This window comes from Castor canadensis, chromosome 14 (genome assembly GCF_047511655.1).
Source record: "Castor canadensis chromosome 14, mCasCan1.hap1v2, whole genome shotgun sequence".
NCBI lineage: Eukaryota > Metazoa > Chordata > Mammalia > Rodentia > Castoridae > Castor > Castor canadensis.
This window is the reverse complement of record NC_133399.1, coordinates 1,691,202-1,717,091: the sequence shown is the minus strand read 5'-3', so window position 1 is coordinate 1,717,091 and position 25,890 is coordinate 1,691,202. Positions and strand designations below refer to the sequence as shown.

Sequence of the window (25,890 nt, the reverse complement as noted above, 5' to 3'; positions counted from 1 at the left end):
TGCATCCCTTCTACCAGAGGCAGAGGGAAATCCTGAGCACTCGTGTGAGGAGGTTCTTATGGAAAATTATGCTGCCCGACCTGACTTAACAGATCGGCCCTTAAAAAACCCAGATCTAGAATTATACACTGATGGCAGTTCCTTTGTCAAGAATGGTGTCAGACATGCAGGGTTTGCAGTTGTGACAGAATTTGGCACCCTGAAATCAGGTCCTCTTCCTCCTAATACAAATCCTCAATTGGCAGAATTAGTGGCCCTGACAGAAGCCCTAAGACTGTCAAAAGAACAGACAGTCAACATCTGATAGAACAATAATGCCGCCATTTTGTAAATCAGCAGCACCTCATGGAAAATGGAGCCATTCCCTCCCCTTAACAAGGTTTCTCGCGCTCCCAAAAACAAGCTCCACTCAAGCTCCACCTCCATCAGGGACCCCCGGCGTATGCGCCAACCCCTTACCCTCCCTCTCCTATAAAAGGCCATGCCTGCCCTGAACCCTTTCCCTTTTGTCCTTTCTTCTTCCTGCACTACCTCGTACCTGCCATTAAACCCTGCCCTTGGACGTGAGTTTTCTCGTGAGTTTTCTTTGTGTGGCGTTTTTCCTATCATCTATACAGATCCTAAGTATTCCTTCCTGATCCTGCATGCTCACGCAGCCATCTGGAAGAAAACAGAAATGCTAACTACAACAGGAACAGCTTCCCACAGGGATAAAGGAGAGGTCACTTTAACAGTTCAGGGGTAAACAGCATTCGTTGCAGCCCTTGCTGGAATCAGTTATGGGGTGATTGCCAATCGTGTAACTGCAAAAAACCTAACCAAAGTGGTAGAGGACACCTCAGACCATGTGGGCCTTGCCAATAAGGACATGCAAAGGTCTTTGTCGTCTCTTGCCTGTATGGTCATGGACCACCGCCTGGCCCTAGATTTTCATCGTCAATACCTGCTGTTGCACATACATGAACACTTCAGGCATTGCAGAGGAACGTGCAGATGACATTCTCCAACAGGCCAAATGGCTCCAGGAGCAATCTCTTGAAACTCAGGTTTCTACTCAGGTATGGGACCAAGTAAAATCCTGGCTCCCTCCAGGACTTGGTTCCTACCCTTCCTGGGGCCTATAGTTGCTATTATTCTCTTGAGTTTGGGCCTTGCATTTTAAACTTACTTGTCAAGTTTGTTTCTTCTCGCCTAGAATCCATCAAACTACAAATGCCTCTGGTGGAGATGAAAATGACCTAAACCCCTCTCGTGGTCAGCCCTGATGCTGCAGACCCCTTCATTGCCCCCTGTCAGCAGGAAGCAGTTACTGAACAGACTTCGTGGTCCCTTATCCATAACAGCAGTTAGGGCAACCATTGAGATGGGGGAATGAAGGACTTGAAGAACAGACCACGGGAGGTCAAGGAAACACTTCTCCTCCCTAGGAAATGCCCGTTTGCATCTGAAAGGAATCCCCGCCCTCAGGCAGGGCAAATAGGCTATAAAAAACCCCACTCCCCACCCTGACCCATGGGATCACCGGTTTCCGGGTCCCCCTGCAGTCTCCAATATGCTGTCTTTCTCTTCTCTTTTCTCCAACTAAATTCTCTACAAATAAAATCTTTCCGACCTCTGCTGTTAGTCTGTCTGTACTTTCATTCTCAGAGCGGGCTCAAGAGCCCTGAGCACCTGAAATCCCTGCACATGTCATCCGTGCATCACATCCAGGGCTTCTTAGGTTGGAATCCCCCAGGTATGGAGGGGATTCAGTCACAGCTGCCACTTGGAATTCCTTTCAGCCTTCACCAGAGTAATAGCAGATTCCAGTTGCAGCCTCCCAGAAGAGGTGTTTTCCCTCCAGAGAATTTGAGATGGGGCAGTCAGGTGTGGCAGATGCCAGAGCCACATCAGTCCTTCTCACCAGTCAAGGTCTGGGTGGAAGTGGCTGATTGTAGAGTCACTCTGGACGTTTACTGACAGTGTGTTCAGGGATGTGGAAAAATTCCAAATCAGCCAATTCCAAGAGTGCTTATTCCTACCCACCCCCTGCACAACCCTACCTCACAGTGTTACTGTGGTTTGAACTCAGGCCTTCATGCTTCCTAGGTAGGTATGCTAACACTTCAGGCACTCCCCAGGCCTTTTTTCTGCTGTGTATTTTTGAGATGGGATCTCACTTTTGGTCTGAGTTGTCTTGGAACTGCTGTCCTGCTCAAGAGCAGTTCACTTAGGCATGTAAGAATTTTACATCTTTATTCGAGTTTCAGATTATGATGTTCTTGAGGCCAATAGGAAAAGGGGACCAGGAACTAGAGAAAAGGTTAGATTAAAAAGAATTAACCTAAAAGGTAACACCCACGCACAGGAAATCAATGTGAGTCAATGCCCTGTATAGCTATCCTTATCTCAACCAGCAAAACCCCTTGTTCCTTCCTATTATTGCTTATACTCTCTCTACAACAAAATTAGAAATAAGGGCAAAATAGTTTCTGCTGGGTATGAGGGGGGGGAGAGGGTGGGGGCGGGGTGGGTGGTAAGGGAGGGGGTGGGGCAGGGGGGAGAAATGAACCAAGCCTTGTATGCACATATGAATAATAAAAGAAAAATGAAAAAAAAGATTATGATGTTCTTGCTGAGTGGATAATATTATAAGGGCTGAAGAAACAGAGCTGTGCTCAAGTGTTAGAGTGCCTGCCTACAAGGTGTTAGGCCCTGAATTGAAACCCCAGTGCCACTTAAAAAAATGGAAAAATATTCAGAGATGTTTTCATTCTGTTAAAATTCCTGAAAAAGAAAAATGAAACAGTAAAGAGAATTCTTGCAGTAAATTGTTTCATACAACTTTAACTACGATTGTATACATCCACAGGATCCCCATGCAGGTGAAACCATGGTTATTGCTGGTGTGTCTGCCTGACATCTTGTAGCTCTACATCCTGAGGTGACCCAGGATGGATTTTGTGGATGTTTCTTATAGCTTTGCCATCTATGTATCACTAAGCAAAGTTTTACTTGGTTTTGCCATTTGAATTTAGAATGAGTTAATATTGTTGTTTAGTTAACATTAGTGCTGTTCTGAAAAGGTTTTTTATTTTGTTTTCACTGGTACTAGAGTTTGAATTTACGGCCTCCTGCTTGCTAATCAGGTGCCTTCAATATTTTTCTTTGTGTTATGTTATTCACAATGATCTTTCTCTCTCTCTCTCTCTCTCTCTCTCTCTTTGCAGTACTGGGATTTGAACTCAGAGCATTCATCTTGAGCCACTCCACCAGTACTTTTTTGTGACAGGTTTTTCAAGAAAGGGTCTCCTGAACTATTTGCCTGGGGCTGGCTTCAAATGGGATCTTCTGGATCTTTGCCTCCGGAGTAGCTGGGATCACAGTTGGAGTCAGTCCCAGCTCTCTATTTTTATTTTATTCTTGTGGTATCTGGACATGAACTCAGGACCTCAGGTGTCTCTTTTCCACCTCTCACCACACTGAGAGTCCTGGAAACAGGATTACTTCCCTAACTAAGCTGAAAGTGGAGTTTTGGACCCAATTCCCCAAATCCTGAGCTTCCATATACCAGGTCAGACCACCCGCCCCTAAACACCAAAGAAAGAGGCATGGTGCAGGCAGAGAGAGGAGGTTTATTGCATGGCTTGGGACATGCCATGGGAAGAGGCAGAGGAAGCAATCTTTGGGGTACAGGCATGAACTATAGGTTTAAATAGACAAAAGAACTGGGGCCCTGGGACAAGGGTGTGCATAGTTAAACAGTTTAGTCACAGGTGTGGTCTGGCTGGTTCCATGACTGCTGGGTTTGTGACTGGTGGAGGCTGCAGCCTTGGTCATGCAGGTGGTCTGGTCCAGTTTTGGGAAGTTACCACCTGGAGGGAGGAACCTGGTTCCTGAATGACAGGATTACTCTGCCTTGGGATGTACATTGTTCTCACTGTGAGGATGTCAGCTCCAGGTGGCTCTGGTCCCTTGTCATAAAGATGTTTTCAGTCCTGTCTCTTTTGGAATTCGAGGTGATTGCAAAGTGACTGTACAGAGAATGGCTTAGAGCAAAGACAAATACAAATTGGAAGCAGGAATGCCAAGCTTCTCCTGTTTTTAGTTAATTTTTGGGTGCAAGTAAGGAGTCAGTGCTTTTCAGCAAAAGCAGTTTAAGTGCCTCTTACAGAACCATGAGATAAGAAGCCAAAGGCAGAGAATATCTTCGTTCCTGTTTATTTTTATTTTGGTGGTGCTGAGGTTTGAACTCCTCGTGTCACTTTTGACACGCAAGTGATCTTACCACTTGAGCCACTCTACCAGCCCCACAATGTTATCCTTGATGTTGCCCCCAGTGCTAAATTCTTTAGAGGGAGGAGAAAAAAATTGCTGGTTTATTAGTTATGAGTAAATTCAGTTTTAGTAGGAGCTTATGCTAGTGTATTAATTTATCATCTGACCTATCATGCATATGTGTTTATGTGACACTTGGGATCACCTAATGCATTTATCTTTGTCTACATTCCAATAAACAGCATCTTTGTTATTCCTCTTAATGATTACTTCTGGTTCTGACCATTTTTCTTACATGTTCTTCATGTTGCATTGTTGGCAATAATGGCACTGATAAGTTTCAGTTCTTACTGCACCCTTAAGCTTCTGTTTTCCAGGGTCACGGTCCTGCCTCAAGTCTAGCTTGAATCCTCCTTCTGCCCCAACCTCCAATCAGCATGAACCGTAAGATCCTAACCAATCAGATCATGCCGAGTCCCACTGAGGGGTATTTAAGCCCCTGCCCCTCTCTCCCTCTCTCTCTTGGCTCTCTCTGCTCTCTCCCTCTCCCAAAGAGCAATAAAGAATCTCTTGGCCAGATCACTCCTCTCCACGTGGTCATTTTGGGGCCTATATTTCCTTACATTTGGTGCCATGACTCAGGTGGAATTCCCCACTAATCCTGGTGGGACCCCGATTCCAACTCACCCTACGACCACCCTGAGCATGTGACTGGCCAGGACTCATCCTCCCGATCGCCCTGCTTGCACCCAACACCAGACATTCTTTGGTGAGTCTACACACCCCTATTGGGCTCCCATTGCGGTCTCTCCCTTCGGTGTCTCTGGGGTTTCAACATTTCCCCTTTATGATCATCCCTGGGACTCAGACGGTGGGGAAAGATCTCCCTATGCCACAGGCTTGGGTCTACTCTTGTTGTCCTGGGCCCTCAAAGGCCGCCCTCAAAGAAAAGCCCGGCGCCGGGTGACCCATAACCTCCATGGGCCTTTTTGGCCTGCAAACCACCTGAACTCAGCGATGGCTGGGTCACGTGCGCTTTGCATTTTCTCAGATATTTGTGCTGTGCGAGGACGCTCCACAGTACATAATATCCTCCTTTCCCATTCTGGGACCAGGTCCCTCATAATGGGTGCCTCTACATCTTCTCTGCCATCTGACTCCCCACTGAGATGCCTCCTCAATAATTTAGACACCTTGGGTTTGACCCCAGATACAAAACCAAAAATTTAATCCGCTTTTGCACCCAAATCTGGCCCACTTATCCTTTAGACAACCAAAATCACTGGCCCCTTTTCGGGTCTTTAAATCCCAGCCTTTTATGGGACATATAACTACTGTGAGCGATTGGGACAATGGGGAGAGATTCCATTCTGTCCAAGCCTTTTCATACCTCCATCTAAATCCAGCTCTCTGACTTCAGACCCTCCCTCTGTACTTTCTGTTCCCCTGCGCAGATTCTATCAGCCTGTAAACCAGTTTCTAAATCAGCCAATTCCTCTCCAAACCTCCTCCTTCCCCACGTAAACAGACTTCTTGCACTGCTTACCATACCTATCTCCTCTTATCTTCCTGAAAAACATTCCCTGTCATGGAGTTTGCAAGCCAATCCTTGCCAATTCTGACCTCAAGGCGGTTCCATCTCTGAGAGAGCTCATGCTTTATTTGGTGACCAGAGAGTGGAGGTTTTGTTTTGCTGAAAGCCTGGCAGTACCAATCAATGGGAGCAACCTGGAGACACAGGTGATGGCTAATCCCTTAAGCATGTGTCATCCTCCAGGCTCTGCCTTCCCCTCCCTACCTAAGATGTCACCACACCTTTCTGCCTCCTCCATGGTCTCACCACATGTCCTCTGTCTCTGTCTGCCTTCCCCTCCCTGGGCTTACTGGGACCCTGACTCCCATGAAAAACCTGTAGCATGGTACCTTATGACTTAAGTTATTCCAACTAATTTTCCAGGCCTCTCAGTCTAAATGAACTTTAAATCAGCCACTTTACAAAAGTGCTTACAAAAACCTGAAGCTGCCAAGCTCACCCTGTAACTCCACCCCCACAAGGGGAGGAGGGAAAGCAAACAGGCCACCTGTGCACAGGATGCCAGCTCCTGGGCACAGAAAAAACGCCTGCCATAGCTAAGAAAATCCATAGAGAGGACCCAGCAAATCCTTGCCACCAGCCACACGTGGCAATGGCTGTGGCCTGCCACCATTTCCCCTAGAATAAACATGTGCAGAGTACACAGGAAGGGGGAGGGGTGACAGGCCACAGGATCAGGCCTAGGCAGTCAGAGTCATTTGTCCCAGGTGTGTGTGGAGGGAGTGGCCTTGCACAAGTCCTGCTCCTAGCCCCACCTCACACCTCAGGGCATCAGACCATTGTAAGTCAATTGTTAGTTCAATTTTATAGTTCCAGAAATAACTAAATAGACATTACTGTGGTCTCTAAATTTCTCATTTAAAATTTTCTATACCTTTGGCCTCAGCATAAAATTTTCCCTCCAAATATTAACACCAGTTGTCCCGTATGGCCCTGTTATTGGCCTGAAATGCCCTCTGAATGCCCTCCTCTAACTTTACACATGATTTCTTTGTTAAAAGGTAGCCTTTATTAAAGAGGCTGCCTGCTGTTAGCTAAAAGACAGGATCCTAACGTTTTGTTCTTTCTAGATGGGACCTGCATCTTCCAGTCTTGGCTGGTAGATGTTGGAAGTTTTGTTCTGAGGCCTGGCCTCAGTATGCCTTGGGTGACCAAGAGATGTGGCCTTCACAGGGCTCCTTAAATTACAATACCATACTCCAATTAGACCTTTTCTATAAAAGTTAAAAAAAAAATAAACTGAGGTCCCCTATACAAATTTCTCTCATTAGAAAAGCAATGGGTTGTGGCCCAGGCCACTCAGGTTGGAAATGATTATATGACTCAAGCAGTAGAGTGCCACTTTACAAGCAGAAAGTCCTGAGTTCAAGTCCAGTACAGCCAAAGTAAGAAATAATAATAATAATATTTGGGGCTGTGGAAGTAGCTCAATGGGAGAATGTCTGCCCAGCATGTGCAAAGCTCTGGGTTCAATTCCCAAGCATTACTAAAAAAAATAAATAAGTAAAATAAAATAAAAAATGGTAAAGAAGATAAGTGGCATTAATGTCACTTCAGCCATCTCATAGTAGAAAAACGTAGTTTAACCTAGACCAGATCCCTCATTCTTCAAGTGAGAAAACAGGCCCAGAATAGTTCAGAGACTTGCTCTCCAGAGTGTCAGGTGTCAATGTAAAATAACAACTTTACTTTACAGCAACGACCTATCAGAAAGCATACCACGGTGGACTCAGAGTCACAGGTGAGAGAGGTTCTCCTCAAAGATAAATTTCTAACAGTCAGCCCCAGATATTTGTAAAAAACTCAGACTGTGGCTGAAGGGAAAAGTCACTGAAGCAAGTAATACAGCTAGCCATGTCTGTATTTATGGCTATGTCTGTGTGTCTGGGACCTTACTAACAGGAGAGAAAAAGATAAAAGACACCATGGCCTCATTGCTGCTCTCAGAGAGGGCCCCACCCAACTGGGGCCTGTGTCCTGAACTTGCTACCATGGTGGACAGGAGGGGCACTTCTGCAGAGAATGCCTAAGGGGGGACAGCCCGGGAGACAGCCCCACACCCAACCAGGACCCTGCCCTCTGCAAGGGTAACCACTGGAGGTCTAAGTGCCCCCGTCACTAGATGGAAGACAAGGTGCCTCCTCCTATGGATTGATGGGTCCCAGCCTCCTGGCCACATTCCACTTCTTAGCATCAATGTTGAGGAGCCATAATGGCAGAAAAACAAAAGGCCATTTTCCTCCTAGACAGTGGAGCCCGTTTCTCTGTTTTACCTTTTTCTCCTGGTCCCCGGTCCAATGACAAAAGTTATCATTCGGGGCATATCTGGCCAGCCCCTAGAGCGCTAGTTTACCTGGCCTCTGGCCTGCTCTTGGGGAGACCTGCTCTTCTGTCACTCTTTCCTCATAGTACCTAAAACTCCAGTGTCCCTGATGGGACAGGATTTACTATCTCAATTAAAGTTCAAATTCTCCTCCCCCCAGGCAGCTATCTCTGCTGCCCTCTCCTTCAGGAACAAAGAAGATTCTACAGTGTGAACTGATGAGATGAGTGTAGGGTGAGCCAGGACGGCCCTCCCTATTCAAATAAAACTCAAGAATCCCTCACCGTTTCCACACCTAAAACAATATCCCCTCAATCCTGAGGGACCTGAGGCCTTATGCCTATTCCTAAAACAACAAGGGCTACTAATTAGTTACTCCAGCCCATATAATAAATTTAAAATTCTTATAAAGGTTAATTTTAAAATACAAGGTACAAAGTAAACAACTGGAAAGGATATATATACATAGTAAATGTATTTTTTGAGAAGTTAAAGGAAAAAGGAATGGATTTTTGGATGAGAAGGGATTTTGCAAAGAAGGCGTTTATCCTAAAGATTGTTTCAAATAGGAGGGATAAAAACAAGTCATCAAAGGGTTTAGTATGTTATATAAAGGTTTAAGTAAGTTTAAAATTGCATAATAAAAAACTTTGGTGTGTGATAAAGTTAAAGTTGAATGTAATCTAAGAGTTGCCTTAAAGATTTTTAGGGTTATGTCAAACTAAAATCAAATCCTCTGTCTATAAAATAACAAGGTTATCTTAATATTGTTCTGCTCTGAGTAACACCTACAAAAAACCATTACAGAGAAAGCTTTTATCAAAGAAATTATTTGTGTTTTCTGCTGATCTTGTCAAGCTTTTAAGTACTACTAAATCAGAGTTCATTTACATATTTGCTTATGTGTCTTAAATGACCACCTTCTAACAGTGTTCTGTTATACTTTATCTAAATATGGTACAAACATTTAAAAGGTTAAAAGTGTCAAGTTATATAAAATGAGCTAAAGCTCTCTTTTATCCAAGAGTGTTACATTTAAAACTTGACAGCCCCTGCCTCCCACAGGTCACCTACCTAGGTGTGGCCTTAAAGGTACAGACTCACTCCCTGAGTCACAAATGCATCAACCCAATCTTCCGTTTCCCAACCCCCATACCATAAGACAGCTTACAGCTTTCCTGGCAGTTATAGGATTTTGCAGATTTTAGATCCCTAGGTATGTAGTCCCTGAACAGACGCCTTTTTATGCTCCTCCTAATATTCCTATTTGGGTCCTAGATAATGTATGGCCACCCATTTCTCTTTCTGTAGGTGGAGGACTCTTGAAATTGTCTAGGAAAGAACATTTCACAGTGGTTCTCCTGGCCAATGCCCATCCTAATGCCTATGTTCTTGCTCTCCTATTCTTAAGCTTCCTGCCTTGTATCATACTGCATGTCTCTATTGCTAATCAAAAGTTTAACCAGTTGTACCTCCAGGGACACCAACCTCTCCAAAACGCGAGGATAGTTGGCTGATACCCACCATGCGGAGGTCGGAGGATTGGCTCGAGACTCTTTACGACCTATGGCTGCAAGGGACCTTCATCAACTTCAGGGAAGAGGAAATCTTCATTTTTTGAGCTTGGGTGTACGCCATCATGATCTTCACCACCCCAACATTGTTTGCCAACTGACCCTCCCTTCCCCTATGCCGCTCCTTGGCAGCTTGAAGAAGCCAGAGTGAACACAACGCCCCCCCTCCTTAACAAACAAAAAAGGGAGGAATGTTGGCAATAATGGCGCTGATAGGTTTCAGTTCTTACTGCACCCTTGAGCTTCTGTATCCCAGGGTCACAGTCCTGCCTCAAGTCTAGCTTAAAGAATCTCTTGGCCAGATCACTCCTCTCCACGTGGTCACTTTGGGGCCTGTATTTCCTTACATGCATGAAATTGTTTCTTTCCCCCTCTCATTCTTAGTGCTGTATAAATAGTGCTGTGTTTTGGCTCAGCTGCAGCTTTTTGTTGACGAGTAGCACAATCTTAGATTTTTATTAATAAGCTAGTGTTTGGAACTTTGCCAAAATTCCTTAATTCCAGAAACTGTTGTTTTGTTGGGATTTATGTAGGTAATGATGTCATATATGAAGAAATTTTTATTTTTATTTATTTATTCTTTTTTTTGTGGTACAGGGTTTGAGCTCAAGACCTACAGCTTACACCTTGAGCCACTCCACCAGCTCTTTTTTTGTAATTTGTTTTTCAAGCTAGGGTCTCAAAAACTATTTGCCCTGGCTGGCCTCAAACCACAATCCTCCTAATCTCTGCCTCCTGAGTAGCTAGGATTATTGGCAGGAGCCACTGGCGTCTGGAAAAAAGACAGTTTTATTTGTTCCTTACCAAATTAACTGCTTTTTATTTTTCTCTCTTTATTTTCTGCATCAATCAATAAGATCTTAATATTTTTTAATTTTTCCTTTTTGTTTTGACGGTACTGGGGTTTAAACTCAGGACTTCATCCTTGCAGGCAGGCACCTCACACTTGAGACACCATACCAGCTCTTTTTTGTGTTGGGAATTTTCAACATAGGTTATGTAGATCTAATCTCATCCTCCTGATTCCTGCCTCTCAATAAGTAGCTGGGATTACAGATGTTAGCCACACCTCAAGTCCATGTTTTGCTCTGGTTATTTTGGAGATGTAGTCTTGAGAACTATTTGCCTGGGCTGGCCTCAAACCTTGATCTTCCAATAGCAGCCTCCCAAGTGGCTAGGATTACAAGTAGGAGCCCCTAAGGCCTAGTTGAGTGTTTCGTTGTTTATTTTTTCGGTGGCACTGGCTCTTGAAATCAGGGCCTTATGCTAGGCAAGCTAGTTGCACTTTTTTGTGATGGGTTTTTTGAGCTAGGGTTTCAGGAACTATTTGCCAACTGAGCTATTAGCCCTAGGCTGATTTTGAACCATGTGTCTCCTGATCTCTGCCTCCCAAGTACCTAGGATTACAGGTCTGAGCCACTGATATTAGTCTGCAACTGAGTGGTTTTATCTTTGTTCATGACATGTTTAGCTGCAGTTTGCATTTTCTGTTGTCTATCTGGCTTTGGTATCTTGGCCATATGGGCCCCATGGTGTGACTTAGAATTGGATCAGATTCTGTTTTGGAGGACATAGATCATAGGTGATTGGAGCCCTATTTCCTTCAGATGTTAGGATGAATAAACCAATGAGACCATGAGGGTCCTTCCTGCTTACACAGTTGTTAGCTATTTGAATAATTTTACATCTAGTCCTTGTTAGGAAAAATGCCGCTCTCAAAGAAAGCTCAGGAGGAGACTCACGTCCACAGAGCAAAGTTTAATGGCAGCCCCACACTGCCAGGCTGGCCGGGGAAAAGATGGCGCAGCCCCGAGCCTGGGCGAGCAGTGGCTTTTATAGAAGGGGGAGGGTAAGGAGGTTAGCGCATGCGCGGGAGTCTCTGGTGGGGTGGGGCTGTCTTAGAGCGCGGGAATTTGTTTAAGGGCGGGGCTGCCATTTTGGCTGATTCACAAAATGGTGCATTATTGTTCTATCATTCCCCCATTTTTTCTTTAATAATGATGAGGGTAGGGGCTGAGGATCAGGAATTGGGGTGAAGCATTGGTCTCTTTAGCTGCTTCCTGCTTGCAGGGGGCGTTGTATGGACAGGATCCTCAGGCTCCTGTGGCGTCCTGGATGGGGCCTTCACAGTAGTTTTCAGGGCGGTTTTGGAGAGGATGGTGTCCCTGGAGGTACAACTGGTTAAACTTTTGATTAGCAATAGAGACATGCAGTATGATACAAGGCAGGAAGCTTAAGAATAGGAGAGCAAGAACATAGGCGTTAGGACGGGCATTGGCCAGGAGAACCACTGTGAAATGTTCTTCACTAGACAATTTCAAGAGTCCTCCAATTCCCTTCTCCATTTTTCTAACTGTTCCTTGAGAGATGTCACCACTGGGGGATCCCATTGAGCTTGACAGCAGTGGGTGTCATGAGAATGACCAGATGAGGGGGGTCCACTGAAGTCCCAATGGAGAGGGTAGAAGATCCTTTTTGGAGAACAAGATGCCCTGGTTTAACAGAAATTGTTATAGGGTGGGGCAGGATCTGGTTTGCATGATTTCTGAGAAGTTCCCTGAGAAGGCTAAGATAAGGTAGATAGTCAGCCAGAGGAGAGGAGTCTGTTGGAGGCAAGTTTTTCTAAGAGAAATAGGTGGCCATACATTATTTAAAACCCAAATAGGAATATTAGGAGGAGCATAAAAAGGTGTCTGTTCAGGGACTAGATACCTAGGGATCTAAAATCTGCAAAATCCTATAACTGCCAGGAAAGCTGTAAGCTGTCTTATGGTATGGGGGTTGGGAAACGGAAGATTGGGTTGATGCATTTGTGACTCAGGGAGTGAGTCTGTCCCTTTAAGGCCACACCTAGGTAGGTGACCTGTGGGAGGCAGGGGCTGTCAGGATTTAAATGTAACACTCTTGGATAAAAGAGAGCTTTAGCTCATTATTTTATATAAATTGACACTTTTAACTTTGTAAATGCTTGTGCCATATTTAGATAAAATATAACATAACACTGTTACAAGGTGGTCATTTAAGACACATAAGCAAATATATAAATGAACTCTGATTTAGTAGTACTTAAAAGCTTGACAAGATCAGCAGAAAACCGAAATAATTTCTTTGATAAAATCTTTCTCTCTAACGGTTTTTTGTAGGTGTTACTCAGAGCAGAACAATATTAAGAGAACCTTTTTATTTTATAGACATAGAGGATTTGATTTTAGTTTGACATGACCCTAAAAATCTTTTAGGCAACTCTTAGATTATACTCAATTTTAACTTTATTACACACTGGAGCTTTTTATTATACACTTTTAAAACTTACTCAGACCTTTATTTAACACACTAAACCCATTGATGGTTTGTCTTTATTCCTCCTATTTGAAACAATCTTTAGGACAAACCCTTTTTTACAAAATCCTTTCTCATCCAAAATCATTTCTTTTTCCTTTATCTTCTCAAAAAATACATTCACTACCTATCTGTATCCTTTCCAGTTGTTTACTTTGTAGCTTGTATTTTAAAATTTGCTTTTATAAGAATTTTGAATTTATTATATGGGCTGGAGTAATTAATTAGTAGCCCTTGTTGTTTTAAGAAATTTATGATAGGCATAAGGCCTCATGTCCCTCAGGCTTGAGGGGATATTGTTTTAGGTGTGGAAACTGTGAGGGATTTTTGAGTTTTATTTGATTTTTGAGTTTTATCTGAATAGGGAGGGCCATCCTGGCCCATCCTACACTCATCTCATCAGTCCACACTGTGGAATCTCTTTGTTCCTGAAGGAGGGGGCAGCAGAGATAGCTGCCTGGGGGGAGGAGAATTTGAGCTTTCAATTGAGATAGTAAATCCCATCCCAACAGGGACACTGGAGTTTTAGGTACTATGAGGAAAGAGTGACAGAAGAGGAGGTCTCCCCAAGAGCAGGCCAGAGGCCGGGTAAACTAGCGCTCTAGGAGCTGGCCAGATTTTTCCTGAATGATAACTTTTGTCATTGGACTGGGGACCAGGAGAAAAAGGTAAAACAGAGAAACAGGCTCCACTGTCTAGGAGGAAAATGACCTTTCACTTCTCTACCATTATGACTACCTGAGGCTCCTCAATATTGATATTAATAAGTGGAGCATGGACAGGAGGCTGGGACCCATAAATCCATAGGAGGTGGCACCTCATCTTCCATCTGGTGATGGGGGCAATTAGACCTCCAGTGGTTACCCTTGCAGAGGGCAGGGTCCCAATTGGGGGCGGGGCTGTCTCTTGGGCTGTCCCCCCTTAAGCATTCTCTGCAGAAGTGCCCCTTCTGTCCACCACAGTAGCAAGTTCAGGATACAAGCCCCAGTCAGGTGGGGCCCTCTGAGAGCAGCAATGAGGCCATGGTGTCTCTTATCTTTTTCTCTCCTGTTAGTAAGGTCCCGGACATACAGACATAGCCATAAATACAGACATGGCTAACTGTATTACTTGGTTCAATGACTTTTTCCTTCAGCCACAGTCTGAGTTTTTTACGAATATCTGGGGCTGACTGTTAGAAATTTATCTTTGAGGAGAACCTCTCTCACCTGTGACTCTGAGTCCACCGTGGTATGCTTTTTGATAGCTTCCTTAAGATGCTGTAGAAAGGTAGGGGGATTTTCTTTTTTTTTTTTAGGGCGTTGCTGTAAAGCAAAATTGTTACTTTACATTGACTTCTGATACTCTGGAGAGCAGGTCTCAGTTGAACTGTTCTGGGTCTCAGTTTCCTCACTTGAAGAATGAGGCATCTGTTCTAGATTAAACTACGTTTTTCCACTATGAGATGGCTGAAGTGACATTAATGCCACTTATCTTCCATACCATTTTTTTTTATTCAGTAATGTTGGGGAATTGAACCCAGGGCTTTGCACATGCTGGGCAGACACTTTTTCATTGACCCACGTCTTTTCCCCTGAATATATATATTTATTTTCCTTTTATAGGAAAGGTCTAATTGGAGTATGGTATTGTAACTTAAGGAACCCTGTGAAGGCCACTTCTCTTGGTCACCCAAGGCATATTGAAGCCAGGCTTCAGTACAAAGCTTGTAATATTTTTTTAACATTTTAATAGACAGGCCAGAAGACTGGAAAAAGAACAAAATGTTAGGATCCTGTCTTTTAGCTAACAGCAGGCAGCCTCTTTAATAAAGACTACCTTTTTAACAAAGAAATAAATCATGTGTAAAGTTAGAAAAGGGCATTCAGAGGGCATTTTAGGTCAATAACAGTACCATACGGGACAACTAGTGTTAATATTTGCAGGGAAAAATTTATGTTGAGGCCAAAGGTATAGAAAATTCTAAATGAGAAGTTTAGAGACCACAGTAATGTCTATTTGGTTATTTCTGGAAATATAACCTTGTGCTAACAATTGGCTTACAAGGGCTGGGTCTGATGTCCCAAGGTGTGAGGTGTGGCTAGGATCAGAGAGTGTGTAAGGCACCAATGCCCTCCACACACACCTGGGACAAGTGACCCTGACTGCCTATGCCTGATCCTGCAGCCTGTCGCCCCTCCCCCCTTCCTGTGTACTCTGCATGTGTTTATTCTAGGGGAAGTGGTGGTGGGCCACAGCCATTGCCACATGTGGCTGGCAGCCAAGGATGTGCTGGGTCCTCTCTATGGATTTTCTTAGCTATGGCAGGAGTTTTTGCTGTGTCCAGGAGCCGGCATCCTGTGTACAAGCGCACCTGTTTGTTTTCCCTCCTCCCCTTGTGGGGGTGGAGTTAGAGCATAAGCGTGGCAGCTGCAGTTTTTTGTAAGTGCTTTTTATAAAGTAGCTGATTTAAAGTTACTTTAGACTGAGAGGCCTGGCAAATTAGTTGGAATAACTTAAATCATAAGGTACCATGTTACAAGTTTTTTATGGGAGCAGGGTCCCAGTAAACCCAGGGAGGGAAAGGCAGACAGAGACAAAGGACACGTGGTGAGACCATGGAGGAGACAGAAAAGGTGTCCTGTCATCTTAGGTAAGGGAGGGGAAGGCAGAGCCTGGAGGCACGACACACACCTATGGGATTAGCCATCATCTGTGTCTCTAGGTCGCTCCCATTGACTGGTACTGGAACACCTTCAGCAAAATGAAACCTCCACTCTCCAGTCGCTGTCTTAGGAAAAAGGGGCATTAGATGGGGTGGGGGGAACAGAAGCAGCCCTCAGATGACATAATCAACCAGGACTCCCACAATGTAGCATGAGGCATACCTGAATAAATCCGGGGCTTGGTCTCAGCCCACAGAAAGGGAGCATGAGCTCTCCGGAGCTGGAACCACCTTGAGGTCAGAAGGCAAGGAGTGGCTTGCTTAACTCCATGATGGGGAAAGTTTTTCAGGAAGATAGGAGGAGATAGGTATGGTAAGCAGTGCAAGAGGTCTGTGTACATGGGGAAGGAGGAGGTTTGAGAGGAATTGGCTGATTTAGAAACAGGTTTACAGGCTAATAGAATCTGTTCAGGGGAACAGAAAGTACAGAGGGAGGCTTTGATGCAGAATAGGGAAAGGGCTGGACTTAGGAAAGTTCCTTCCATTTACCAGCACGCTCACAGAGATTGTATAAATCCCTTAGAATACTGGGATTGAAAGTGCCATTAAGTGGCCACTTGGAGGCACTGTCCAATGGATATTGGGGCCAGGTCTGATTACAGAGAAAAATGAGCTTTCGTGGCTTAAGATCAGGCATTAGGCAGAAGGGCCCAAGGTTGGCCAGGAGACATCCTATTGGGGAGTCTAAAGGAATTTGGGATGGTCCAACTCCCATGGTGAAGGCCTGACCTGAGGAGAGATATGGTGGGCATCCCCAAAATATCAGGTCCTCAGGAGAGAGAGAGAGAAATATGGAACACCCAGAGGGAACATGTTCACCACGGGGCGGTCCACAGTCCCTAGTGGGGAACCCAGTTCCCAGACATAGAGCGAGCTGTGACCTAGTGCTAGGGTTTTTGAGGAAATGAGAGAGAAACCACAGCTCAGCATGTGAGGAGGCCTCACCGAGGAAGAGGACCTTGAGGGAAATTGGCTGGTGGTGGATGATGGTTGGAGGCGCGCTGGGGCAGAAGAACTTCCCTGTGAGCTAGTGAGAGAGTGGCAGTTTCTAGAATCAGTGGTCCTGGTAAAGCAGCTCAGATCCCAGAGGAAGGGAATGGGAGTTAAGAGAGAGAGAGAGAGGGATGGGGTGGGGGAGGCCGGGAGAGCAAGGTCAGTGCTGGGAATGCACCCTGATTCGAGTTATGGCACCAAATGTAAGGAAAAACACCACTCACAAAAAAAGTTCATGAGAAAAGTCTCACATCCACAGAACAAAGTTTAATGGCAGGCCCAAACTTCCAGACTGGCCGGGGAAAAGATGGCGCAGCCCAGAGTCTGAGTGAGGAGTGGCTTTTATGGAAGGGGGAGGTTAAGGAGTTAGCGCATGCGCAGTTGTCTCTGGTAGGGGTGGGGCTGTCCTACAGTGAGGGAATTTCTGTTAAGGGGCAGGGCTGCCATTTTGGCCCATTCACACAATGGTGACATTAGTGTTCTATCACACAGCACAGGAGCCAGGGCAGAATTACAGAGGTGGCCAGTGCCGCACTGTGCAAATTGACCATCTGGTCCAGGTGGACAGGGTCGGAAGGATGGTCTATGAGGCCTCAAGTTATCACCCTTGATAGCCACTGCCTCTTTCCCGCAGCTGCCATGCATCTGTAGCTTCCCTCTGCCTCCCTCTCCCTGCCCAGGTAGCCACGTGGCCCAGGACGGAAGCTAGCAATGGCAGGCCTCAGTCTTGGTGGAATGAGAGGGCATGCCCCACCAGACCAGCCTCAGGCCTTGTCTCTAAAGTGAGAACAATGGGGTCAGATTTTAAGGCTAAAATATTTACTAAGAAACTCTCAGCTTTGGATTCTTTTGGCCCTGGGGTGGCTTTCTGAGTTTGGGTCACTGTCTTGTTAAGAGAGACATTGAGTAATTTACTGGTTCTTGCTTTAATGGATGTAGAATTTGTTGGAAATCCCTAGCTTCTATGTCTGCCTAGCTTCTATGTCTAGGTTTTTGTTCTTTTTAAAATTCACTTGTAAAAACCTCCCTGTTCCAAACATAGTTGTTTAAGTTGTGAATTGTTCTTAGGTAAACAGTGAATGAGGTTTTAGAGTAAATTTAGGCTAACTTTAGAATTTTCTGTGGTGGCCTCTGGGCTCTGGCTAGCTAATCTTAAATAGATATTAGTGGCATTGGAAAGTTAAGTGAAAGTGATTGTTTTCAGTGGGGAGCTTGTGCCTGAGTGTCTGCCCCACCTATCAGCGCAAGCCTGGAAGCTTCAGCTCAGAGGCCAGGAGGCATGCATGGGAGCTGGCCCTGTCCCTCAACGTGGGCACAGGAGCCCTGTCCAGCCAGCCTGAAGAGTCCACCTCTGCTGCTAGAAGCTAAAGGCACCAGCTCTGGTGGCTGCTGCCTCATAAGATGCCATTTTTTCCCACACTAGAATGAAAGTTTTAAATATATACTTGAGATAAGGAAAACTTAAGGGTACTAACAGGCAAAATCCTTTTAAAGAAAATGAACTTTTAAACTGCCCCGCCTGCCCCCCACTCTCCCACTGTTGAAAGCAGGATGTGAGTTTTCAGAGACTGTCCCTTGTAAGATTCACATAGATAAGCCGGGTACTGCTCGTTCATACCTGTAATCCTAGCAGCTGCCTTCAAAGCTAGCCCAGGCAAATAGTTCATGAGACCCTATCTAGAAAAAACCCATCACAGAAAAGGGCTGGTAGCGTGGCTTAAGGTGTAGTCCCTGAGTTCAAACTCCAGTACCAAAAAGGACAAGAAAAGGGTTTATGTAGGTAAAAGACCAATTTCTAGAGCCTCTGAGAACTGGGCCATTTAGAGGTTTGCCCTGGCAACCTTCACTTTTTTTTCAGAAATTTCTCACAGATGTTTTTGGTTGTTCTGCTTTTGCTGTGCTTATGTGTTCTGCTGGAATGAGCTGTGCCTCTGGGTTTCCCTCTGTGGTTCTTCAGAATGGAAAGTGGGTTGCCTGAGTCTGAAAAAATTTCGGGTTTTTCGAGTTGCCATTGGCTTTAGCCTGTAATCCTAGCTTTGGGAGACTGAGATTGGGAGGATCATGATTCGAGGCCAGCCTGAGGAAACAGTTGGAGAGATCCCCATTCCCAAGTAACCAGAGCAAAGTGGACTGTGGGCTTGTCTCAGATGGTACAGTGCCTGCTTTACATGTGCAAAGCCCTGAGTTCAACACCAGTACCAAAAAACTTTCTAATATCACATTTTGTATCTTTTTTCTTGTGTTGATTGGACTGTCCCCTCCTAGTTCCTTCTTTGTTGAACTTGAAACTGGATGTATGTGACTCCTTTTCTGATGTTTGTTCAAAGTATTTGGTCCCTAAGAACCCTCAGTATTCCTTTTTTCCCCTGAGCAAGATAAGGTAATCCCAAACCTGGGAGCCCCAGATCTATGCTGTATGAGTGAATTCTCACCTCTGTGAAGCTCAAAGGCCTGGCTTCTTTCCTTATTCTCTCAAGACTACCTGCTTGAGAGGCTGCTCCAGTTTCCCTGAACCCTCAGTTAAGTAGGAAATAAGGCTTTGCTGTCCTCAGTTTTGGGTTACATATTCTCAGCCTGGACATCGGAACCTCATGTCTGCAGGTGACCAACCATAGCAGTCTGCACCTTTTCAGGATGTGTAGATCTGGACCACCACCTTTGGCTGCCTTCTCTTGCTTTGCCTTGGTAACCTGCCCTGCCCTGTCTGATAGCTACAATTTGCTATGGCTTCCACTTGCTGGCTTCTGGGATTGCCATGCTGTTACCTGTGCTGCTTTGTTCATTACTTTTGAGTCTCTGAATTCCAACTCACACTGTGAGGTTACAAGGAAGATAAACAGAAATGAGTGTTTTCTTTCCAAAGTTTATACATTTCTTTATGTCCCCATGTTGTTTTGAACACAGGGTCTCCCTCTTGCTAGGCAGTTGCTCTACCACTTGAGCGACACCACCAGCCTTCTTTTCCCCTATGTGCTTGTTAGCTTAAATTATTCATGATTAAGCATAAACTCAGTGACTAAGTGAAAGATCTGTGATAATGATAATAATAATCTAAATATCCTAAAGAATATTTGATCTCCTCCTTAGATTGAAGACAGGGCCATGGCAGTCATGAGATCATTTTCCCTTTTTTTTTCTCCAGTCTTGCAGTTTGAACTCAGGGCCTTACACTTGCTAGGCATGTGCTGTACCACTTCAGCCACTCTGCCAGCCCTTTTCTGTGCTGGGTATTTTTGAGATATACTCTCAAAAACTTTTTGCCTGGCCTGACTTCAAACCTCAGTCCTCTTGATCTCTTCCTGAGTAGCTAGGATTACAGGTGTGAGCACTGATACCCAGGGTATTTGTAGATGTTTGAGGACCCTCCATACTGATTACACTGTGGGTAGAGGAATTTCTGTGTTCACTATCAGAGTACAAGGATTCGGTTTTCTTCACATCCTCACAAGCATATAGGATTTATTGTCTTTTGAGAAAATAGCCATTCTAACTGGGGTGAGGTAGAATCTCTATGTAGTTTTGATTTGAGTTTGCTGAATGTCTAAATGCTGCATGTGTTACCCCATATTTATTGGCCATTTGTCCTACTCATTCTCATCTTGTTCCTCCAGTTATGGTGAAAGATGTGAAACACATGGGTGATGATGTCCTCACTGCTAAGAAGAAGGGACTTTCTGCAGTGGAAGTGGGACTGAGTGTGACAAACTGCTCTCAGAAGATCTGGGAGCATGGGCATGAAGTCCTTAGCTTGATCCCCACAAGTGGAAAAAAGAGGGAGACACAATAAGACTGAGGAGTGAAAATTGATGAATTAAAAAGTAGAAAACAGAATAGGGAAAATAATGTAAATACAAATAAAGAAGACAGAATGAGGGAGAAAAAGCAAAAACGATGAAAGGTGGGAAGTCTAGTTAACAAATAAAAAAACCAAAATAAGGTGAAAGTGAGGGGAAAAAGGACCTGCGAGAAACAGCACAATGATAGTAATACAGAATAAACAGAGGAGGCGAAAGGCTGAGTCAAAATTCCTCAAGCTGTGCTGTATGGTAAAACTTCTTTTAAGAAGTATTTTAAGATTGGAGTCTTTCAGGATGGAGAATTGGCAGTAAGAGCTGCAGCTCGTAATTCCCCTGGAGGCGTTATGGCAGGATGCATGGCAACCCACCTTTCTCAGTGAACACGGGGTGGGCATATTGACTACATCAAGGTATTTTCTATCTGGAGACTCTGTGTGCACACCCATCCCACATATGCCAGGCGGAGTATATTTTCAGTGTCATTCCTGTGTGCCTAGATATGTGGCAAGGTCAAAACACTCAGGGTATCCTGGAATGCTTTGGGGGTGTGGAGAGCAACTAAACCATCCACTTCTATGCTGGACATTTTTTTTCTTTATTTTTTTGGGGGGGAAGGTACTTGGATTGGAACTAGGACCTCATACATGCTAGGCAGGCACTTTACCACTTGAGCCACTATGCCAGCTCTGTTTTGTGTTGGGTGTTGTTGAGATAGGGTCTCACAAAGAATTTGCCTGGGCTAGCTTCAAACCTCGGTCCTCCTGATCTCTGTCTCCATATTAGCTAGGATTACAGGAGTGAGCCACCAGCACCTGGCCCACTTGTCACAGTGCATGCTCCATATAGCATAAAAGGTACTTGTCTCAGAGACACTCCACAAAGTCACGACTGATAACCATTTCTGTCAGTGCAGAAGGGTGTCCATAGGAATTGTGAGGTATGTTTATTCTGGGTTTGCTGATCCCCACAGCACTTTATTCATTAACAATAGGACTCTGCTCAAACATGGCTTAGTGCTACAGCACCTTGTGGGTTTGCTGAGACATTCAGTGAGTTCCCCAAAGTGATCCATATTGCCTAGTAATTTAAGCTGTTTGTCTGCAAGGTACAGCCTTCTTCAACATGTTGTGACTCCTCCTTTGTCACATTTATTCTCTCAGGGTCAAATCCCCTTCACAAACCATAGTTCCAGATGCCGAAACCCTAGAACATTTTGCATCTCTTGCTTTGTAATAAGTGTCCATCCAAAGCCACTCACTCCATGACATACCTGTTGCCTTCTTTTCATCCTGAAGATTAAAAACTAGTATTAGCTCTCCTGTTCTGCAGTTCTGAAGCATGATGTGTAATATTCAAAGACGTAAATGTCTTGGTCCATTTCTTACTGTGATTTTTTTTTTGGACTGGAGTGAACATATGGAAAACAGCATCATTTGAACTCGTCCTTTGAGTCTAGGTCTACAATACTGCAAATCTTACCTTTCCTCCTGGAAATGGATGTGAAATGTTTTAGGAGTCAGTGACCTTTGAGGATGTAGCTGTGAAATTCACCCTGGAGGAGTGGGCTCTGCTGGATGCTTCCCAAAAGAAGCTCTACAAAGATGTGATGCAGGAAATCTTCAGGAACCTGGCTGCTGTAAGTAAGAGTGACATCATTCCCTACTTACTCACTAACAGAACTAGAGTTTCATGCTCATGAATTCTGCTTAGGGATTTGGAATATGGAAAGAGTGAAAAGGATGACTTTACCAGGCATGACTTTAAAGTCATGGTAAAGACTTATGGTCATATTATACCATAAGTCTACCTAGAATCTAATATTCCTCCTATATAAGTATTTCATATTTTCTGAACCTATATTTTAGGAACAAAACCAGAACCCTAACATTCAAGGGGACTACAAAAGCTTCAGGAGAATCCTAAGGTAATTTTCCCCCACAAATAGAAGCAATGTTTCCCCAAACCAGGGAATGATAGGAAACTCTACAAAAGAGCTCTGCGTCAAATGAACTCAGTTTCAGCCAGTTTTCTCAAAAATGCATATAAGTTATATGTCTCGTGGGGAAATCCAAAATCAGATAATGCATGTATGGAAAATAGCTGTAGCACTGTCTTGTGGTCCCCTAACTGAGGCTTCCTATTGACTCAGTAATACATAAACTGTTCCATGCAGCAAGTTACTGAAAATGTATGAATCCAGCTTATGGATATAAGGTATATATGAATCAGAAAGAAATTTCATGTTTAGACTGGGAGCCATCTTCAGTAGTTTTGTTCCAAGCATTTTGTTTTTGGTGGTGTTGGGGTTTGAACTCAGGGCTTTGTGCTTACAAGGCAGGTGCTGTAGCAACTTTGCCACATCTCCAAACCCTGGTCCAAGCATTTTGCAGAAGGCATAGACAAGTACATTCTGAGGAGACATCCTGAGGCAGGCATGAAAATGGGGGTCTGGGTTCCTAAGGATGACAGGAGGATCAAAAGTTACAGGCCAGCCTGAGCAGCACAGCAGAACAGCATCTCAAGCACAGTGAAATGAAAGAAGAGATCAACAAATAAGACGTAGAAATTCATTGTTCCCAAATAGCTAACTTGGGGAAGTATTTTAAAACCTCATTTGAATACCACTGTTTTAATGTTCTCCCAACATCCTGGAGAGCATCAGTCCTTTCCTGTTGAAAGATGCTTACAGTACTTAAAAGCAGCAGTTCTCTTGGTAAATAACTGATAAATAAAAACTTAGTAATGTGATTTCTGTTTCTTACAGAGGTGAAGTCATTGAAAGACTCTGTGAAGAAGAATTTAGTCAATGGGGAGAAATCAAGTGGATCCCAGATGCTATTGTAAACAAAAAAACTTCTTCTGAAGTAAAACCGAGTAACATTCGTGTGTGTGAAGTCCTCCTGGATCATGCGTCTATCCATAAACCCATTGGTGTTCAAAATGGGCACAAACCTTACGAATATCTGGACTCTGGAAAAAAGCTGTATAAATGTAGGTCATATGGAAAAGCCTTCAGTAATCAAAAATGCTTTGTGAAACATGAACAAGTTCACATTCAAGAGAAGCCCAGTGTGTGTAAGCAGGGCGGTAAATCTCACAATTTCCCTAGTGTGCTTTTCATCCATGAAAGGGCTCACTCTGTTGAAGATGCCTATTTAGGTGAGACACGTGGAGAAGCCTTTTCCTCGAGTAAGATTCAAATACAAGAACAAACGCACACTGGAGAGAAACCCTATGCTGATCAGCGATGTGGGAAAACTGTCATTCAATCTAGTAAACTTCATGAACATGAAAGGATTAATACTGTAACAAAACCCTATGTGTGTAAGCACTGTGGGAAAGCCTTGTCCTCTAGTACTTCCCTTAGAGATCATGAAAAGACTCACAGAGGAGAGAAACCCTGTGTGTGCAAGTACTGTGGGAAATCCTGCATTAGATACAGTCATCTTCACCCACACGAAAGAACTCATACCGGGGAGAAACCCTATATTTGTACTACATGTGGGAAAGCCTTCTGTGCTCTCTCTTCCTTTCGATACCGTGTAAAGAGAAACCCTATATATGTACAGTGTGTCATGAGACCTTCCCTAACAGCAGCATCTTTCGCCGTCATGAAAAGGTTCATACCAGAGAGAAATCCAATGTATGCAAGAAATGTGGGAAAGCATTCCCTCTCTCCCATCCTTTTGAAACCATGAAAAAATTCACAGTGGAGAGAAACCCTGTGTATGTAAGCATTGTGGGAAAGCCTTTGTTCAATCCACTCAGGTTCACCAACATGAAATAATACACACTGGAGAGAAACCCTGTTCATGTGAGCAGTGTGGGAAAGCCTTCACTCACTTCAGTGGGCTTTACCAACATGGGCGAGTTTACACTGCAGAGAAACCAATATATGTAAGAAATGTGGAAAAGCCTTCTCCTTTCTTCCTTCCCTTCGAAATCATGAAAGAATCCAGTTGATAAATACTATGTATATAAGAAATGTGGAGAAGCCTTGTTCTTTCACAATTCCCTCCCATTTCATGAAAGGATTCTCATCAATAAAAGCAAGTTTACGTGTTTGCCAAGTTCTTCCTTTCACGTAGAGTCATTGTCTTGTCCTTATAAGTAATACTGTCATGTAAAGTTCACTTATTCCTTGTTTTGTTACAACTCTTATTTTGATCATAATTCACCTTTTAGGCAGTTAAAGCAATAATATGTCATACTAATATGAGTGCTTTCTTGGCAGAGACCACAATGACCGTATTTTTTGTCAAATAAGATGTAATATAAATTGTCCTATTAAATCTCCACACACCAGAACTGTCTAGGTGACTCATCATTAAATGCATTCTTCATTGAGTATCTTAAGTGAATTGGCATTTGTTTCAGGAGGATCAACTGCTATTAAATATAGTGAGGTAGTCCCCTCTCCTGGATGCACTGGGGAGATGAATGGAATTGTGTCTTTGGGAATTTAAATCATTCTTACCTAGAAGGCTGTAATAGTGCTATGAAGGGAAACCTAATTCACGAGAAGTCATAGTCAGTCCCATTATTGAGAAGAGGGCAATTCTACTTCTTCTGCAGTATAAAGTATTTTGGTTTATGTATGTATGTAAAGACACAGGATGTATTTGTCCATCCTGTTCATGGAGGAGCATTAAACACAATTGAAAGTGTGATGTGTCTATCACAAGTATCAACTCCAGTCTTCTGTTCCTGATTTTCTATGTATGACTTACTATGAAATGCTCAAGTATATTGTGCAATGCGTGGGACAGTATTCTCCCATAGGTACAGATGCTTTTGAAGTTTGGTGGTGTTATGTTACGTCAACCCATGGTTTAGATGAAACCCATGGGTTTCATCTAAACCCATGGTTTAGATGAAAATACCATTAGTCAACAATGCACTTAATACACATAAGTACTAAATGTTAAAGCTGAGCTAAGCTTACCTTGAATATGCAAATACTGTATAATGAAGTGTTGAATTTCTCATATAACTACTTGAATATGGAATGCTGTAGTGGCAATTCACCCAATCCCATGTTAATATTCTTATTCCATTGACTAGTGGTACTGCACTGAACCATTGAACTTGGCCTGCACCTTGCTCCACCCTACCAGCCCTTTTATTGTGAAGGAAATTTTTTTTGAGATTGGGTCTCATGAACTGTTTGCCCAGATGGCTTCAAACCTTGACTCCTGAGTTGCTAGGATCACAGGGGTGAGACACTGGCACCTGGGCTCATCACATTTTTAGAAGTTCCACTTCTCAGTGGGTTACATTACAAATGGAGTTTCCAACATCTGACCTCT

At 43.9% G+C, this 25,890-nt stretch overlaps 1 protein-coding gene across 1 annotated transcript in view; it reads left to right on the top strand.

The window, feature by feature from the left end:
* Positions 1–25,416, top strand: part of LOC109678771 (uncharacterized) — a 116,622-nt gene extending 91,206 nt beyond the window's left edge. Inside the window, 5 exon segments of the mRNA XM_074053471.1 lie at positions 20,396–20,469; positions 22,095–22,265; positions 22,447–22,505; positions 23,322–24,270; positions 24,272–25,416. Of these exon segments, the coding sequence (XP_073909572.1) occupies positions 20,396–20,469; positions 22,095–22,265; positions 22,447–22,505; positions 23,322–24,270; positions 24,272–24,544 (1,526 nt within the window). The 3' untranslated portion in view covers positions 24,545–25,416.
* The last annotated feature ends 474 nt before the right edge of the window (positions 25,417–25,890 follow it).